Consider the following 5178-nt stretch of genomic DNA (forward strand, 5'->3'; position numbering starts at 1 on the left):
GATATATATTGTGTATCATGATATAGCCTAAAAATATTGTGATATTACTTTTAAGCCATATTGCCCAGCTCTGTTTCAAAATAAAAGCTCAATGGGTTCCGCTTTGATTTATTTAATTATAACAATACTTTATTTAACTTTTACTTTATTTAAAATTCTAACAGTATTTTATTAAACTTTATTATACCCGTAGTTGATGTAACTTCATTTTATGGCAGTAGCTTCTTTATTTGTAACTGTAGTTCATTTAATAATTTTGTATTTTAGTAGTTTAGCGGAGAGTTCAAAATATCGAGATATATATTGTGTATTGCGATGAAACCTAAAAATATCGTTTTTGGAGAACTTCCACATTAGCACAACTTAACACGCTAACTCTAGAGGCATTAATTATACGCTATGAAAAAAGCAAAAATAGCAGCCGCGACGAACTCCTTTGTCTTTAAAACTTTCTGCCACTGTTGTTGTGGAAGTTTATCAGACTGCTGTTGACTTCACCTTTTGCCATTTTTAACGTTTTTAGAAACTGACAGAGACGCAGAGTTCGTCTAAACCGGCGAATCACCTCGACGTCACACGTGATAACTGAGAACGACCGTTTTATCCTGCGGTTGTTTTCACCTTTCAGGAACATCTCAGCTTCGATTATTAAACCGCTCGTCTTTCACGCTTAACACCTGCGATATTAGCACCTCAGCTCATCCAAATGGCAGGGAAACACACCTGGTGTGCACAAACAACACACACACACACACACACACACACACACACACACACACACACACGGTGCTGAAGCGTTGTTGTTGTTTTGTTAAATCTCTTCCAGCAACAACGCCGAGAGCGCGAGATGAGGAAGCAGCAGGAGCGAGAGCAGAGGAGGAGGTACGAAGAGATGGAGCAGCTCCGCCGAGAGGAGGAGAGGAGGCACGCAGAGAGGGAGCAGGTGGGAACACACCTGACACACACCTGACACACGTCACATCACAGGTGTCGTCCAGAGGGGCGGGGCTTAGCTCCACTCAGAAAAACTCTTTGCTCGGCTCACGATGTCGCCTCTCGTCCTCCTTCATTTTTCCTCTGTCTCTCCTTGTTTGATCCAGAATATGATGTTTAGTGCGACTTTATTCACCACATAACATGAATAATTCAATCTGAGGAGTTACAAAATGATTCAAAAAAGCTGAAAATGAAATTCTGTCACTTGAAAATTTATATATATTTTTGAACTTTTTCTAGCTTAGTTCATCTCGAGCATATAGACCGAAAAAAATTGCCCCAAAAAATCCAAACAAACAAAAACATACAACCAACACAAAAAAATACAAAGCAAACAAAGACACAAGAAAATTACCTGAAAATTTTCAACCAAGAAATAAAACAACCCAAGAGAGTAAAACAAAAAGAAAAACAAATCAAGTACACAAACACAGATAAAAAATGCATGAAACACTAAAATAAGAGTACTCATTTAAACCTGAAACTGAGGAAATGACACCACAAGGAAACACCAGAGGCACGATAAAAAAAGATTTAAAAATAAATAATAATAATAATAAATGAACATTTAAAAAGAATCTCAAAAAAAGACATTTTTGGAGGAAGGAAAAAAAACAGATTTTGTTTGCTGTTTGCTGGTCAGCGAATGTTTTACCACAGATTACACGGTGCAGTTATTTTACACCACCTCCTAAAATACTAATAAGTATTAGATAAAATGTAAATGAAACATGTGCTTAACACTTATAGGTTCATAAGACACCAAAACTGCTGTTGCTGCAGTCAAATAATTCATCACATTTCATGTCATTAAAAGGATAAAAAAATGTACAGCTCGGTTGTAAACAAGAAATTCTGCCTTCTTTCTCGAGCTTGAACAACAAAATATAACAAGAAGCGCGACTCAAATCATCCAACCAAAGAAAATCTGCACAAATTGATGACATTTTAGTAAAAGAAGTCATCATAAACAGAAAAACAAAGCAAAAAATCATTCTCAATGTGGCCCACATCGCACAACAGACAGAATCCATCATCTCATATTACATTATAACAGAGGAGACTTGCATGACTGACAGTTAACTTTTCTTACAGTTCAACACTTTTAAGGCACTACTTTTCCAGGCGTAGATTTCTGCCTCCTGCACAGCTGATTTCATGCTGATGTCTCGTTGCTCGGCTAATTACGGCCCCCTGCTGCTCCTCTCTCTTTATCTCCCCCCGTCTATTTCTGACTAAATCCCTGCTTTCACACCTCTTCAATAAATCTACTTTGCTCTGTCCTCCGTCTCTTGATTTCCTGCTCTGCTGATGTCACTGGTTGCCTGGGCTCCCGTTTGCTTCTGGCCTGCCTCGGTGCGTTCTGATTGGCTGTGTCTCTTGCTGCTGCCGGGGTTGCTGGTTGGTTAGGAGTACATCCGTAGGCAGCTGGAGGAGGAGCAGAGGCAGCTGGAGATCCTGCAGCAGCAGCTCCTGCAGGAGCAGGCCTTACTGCTGGTAAACATCTCACACACACACACACACACACACACACACACACACACATGCAATGATTAAATCATGGGACAGGTCTGCAGAACAACTTCTTGTTTTTGAGACAACAGTGACAAAAGTTTCCATGACAACAGCTCAAAGGCTGGTGACCATGGAAACAGCATGGGTACCAGGACTCGTGGAGGACGTGGCGAGCGTTTGTTTTGTGTTTGTTATTTACGCAAAGAATTCACAAAGGCGATCGATACTCGATCGATGCCGAGACAAGACAGAATCACACGTCATCTCCACAAAAAAAAAGTTAACAAACATCAGATCAATAAATTCTCAGAGCGGCGGGCGTGACAGTCGATATCTGACGGCGCTGAAATAAACACTTCACTCAGCTTCATTGTTCACGATGACGTTTTCATCCTTATTTCAATGACATGAAACCAGACAGCCTGTGTGCCGGGTGTTTAACCCTTTGAAATCTGGGTCGGCATCAGTCACTTTGTGCTGCATTCAAGGTACAAGGTAGATTTATTTGTCATTTTTTGTCAAATTTTAAAAAGCCTGTCCAAGAAAATATCATTAAAAGTATCCTAATTTAAATTTTTTATGAACTTTTTAGAGTTTTTTTTTTTTTTTTTGCTAATTTTCAGGTAATTTTCTTTCTTTTTTGTTTTTCTTGGTAAGTTTTGGGTCATTTTTTAAAAAATTATTTGCTCCTTGTTTTCTCTGCATGTTTTTTTTTTTTTAAAAAAGCCATCAAATTCACTTAGGTTTAAAAGAGTTAAAATCATGTCTGGCTGTCCTCTCTGAAAACACACACACAGGGGCTGCTGAACGTTCACACACAGCTCAGAAATGCCAGACCTCTGAACCTGACGAGGCGCTGCGAGAAACATGCAAAGACAAGTTTGGCATTTGTCAAGTTTGTCTCCACAATGAGAACTTGTGAAAACGTTTCATAACACGCATAAAGAAACCCGTGTCCTCAAGTAATTAATAAAGTGAATATTACCTGATATATGGGGTTAAACACAAATCTTTGTCTTTTATTTGTGATTGGACCGTTGTCATTTTTTTCCTGCTTTCCGTATGTCGAAGCCTCCTGTCAAACACAGTCTGCAGTTTTCTTTTACAGCAGAGGCCACGGATATTGTGTTTTCAGTTGTCTGTCCATCCCATTTTTATGAGGCGGTATCTCAAGAACAACTTCAGTGATTTTTTTTTCTTCAAATTTGGCACAAACGAACCCAACAATTAACTGATATGATTGTGATGGTCAAAGGTCACCTTGAATACTTCTCATATTCCTGTATGCGATATTTCTAGAACATTGTAAAAAAAATTTTTTTTTTTCAAATTTGGCACAAACGTCCACATGGACTCAAGAATGAGTAAAATTTGGTGGATAAAGGTCAAGGTCACCTTTAACTTTTTACTGTTGTTGTCTCATTCTCGTGTATGTGATATCCCCAAAACACCTTGAGTTTTTTTTTTCTTTAAATTTGGCACCAACATCCACTTTGTCAAGTATGACCTGATTAGAATTTTGAGGTTGAAAGGTCAAGGGCAAAGGTCATTGCGCCCTCATATGGCACATTCTTGTTAATATGGCATCTCAAGAACACCTCTTGAAATTTTCTTCAAATTTTGGCACATACGTCCTTGTCTGTCTCATTCCCTTGGGCTTGACATGGCAAGGAAAACTTGTGGGAAATTTCATTAAATTTGACACAAACATCCACTTGGACTCAACATTGATTTGATTATAATTAAGTGGTCAAAGGTCAAAAGTTACTGTGACCTTATATCTTGTTTCATCAAAGCGTAGCTCAAGAAGTCCTTGAGGGGATTTCCCCAAATTTGGCACAAACATCCACCTGAATGAACTGAAGAGAATTTGGTGGTTGAAGGTCAAAGTAACTGTTACCACACAAAACATATTTTGGCCATTATTTAAGAATTCATGCACTAATTATGACAAAAAAGCACACAAATGTCTTAAAGGATGAAATTATGAAATATGTTTCATGGACATGCACTCGCAGCTCATATTTCTCCGGGTGTTGACCTCTCTTCTGTGTTGTCTCTGCTGTGCAGGAGTACAAGAGGAAGCAGATCGAGGAGCAGCGGCAGGCGGAGCGGCTGCAGAGGCAGCTGCAGCAGGAGCGAGCGTACCTGGTGTCGCTGCAGCAGCAGCAGCAGGAGCCGCCGCGGCCGCCGCAGGACAAGAAGCAGCTGTACCACTACAAGGACCAGGCGCCCGGCAGCAACGACAAACCCGCCTGGGCTAAAGAGGTAACCTGCGTGACCTGAGACTCACACACTGGGACAAAAATAACAATTCATTACACTTTTTACTAAACAGAAACTTTGGCAATTTGATTCAGGAAACTTCTGTGGTAAAGAATCATTTTTCGTGATCCATGTATGGTAATGTGTCTGGTTTCAAGACACTTTTTTCTAAAACAATCAGTATTCACTTTTCAGGGATAGACAAACTGCACTGCAAAATTTAAGAAATACTTCAGATTTTTTGCTCATTTACAGTCAAAAATTTTTTTTTGCAGATTGTTATTTTTTCCATTTTTATTTTATTAAATGTTTTTATTAATTTGTTTTTACTTAAACAGTGTCATTAAATGTTTAACTCTTAACATATAAATATAAAACAAATCACTAAATATAATAATAAAT

General features: G+C 38.7%; 1 protein-coding gene across 1 annotated transcript; it reads left to right on the top strand.

Annotated features, from left to right (window-relative positions):
* Positions 1–846: 846 nt before the first annotated feature.
* LOC121938122 (traf2 and NCK-interacting protein kinase-like) lies at positions 847–4798 on the top strand. Its single transcript, XM_042481404.1, has 2 exons — positions 847–943; positions 4582–4798. Exons 1-2 carry the CDS (start codon positions 848–850, stop codon positions 4795–4797), a joined length of 312 nt encoding a protein of 103 aa, XP_042337338.1. The 5' UTR covers position 847; the 3' UTR covers position 4798.
* Positions 4799–5178: the final 380 nt, after the last annotated feature.

This window comes from Plectropomus leopardus, unplaced genomic scaffold, assembly GCF_008729295.1.
Source record: "Plectropomus leopardus isolate mb unplaced genomic scaffold, YSFRI_Pleo_2.0 unplaced_scaffold28553, whole genome shotgun sequence".
In the NCBI taxonomy this organism is placed as follows: domain Eukaryota; kingdom Metazoa; phylum Chordata; class Actinopteri; order Perciformes; family Serranidae; genus Plectropomus; species Plectropomus leopardus.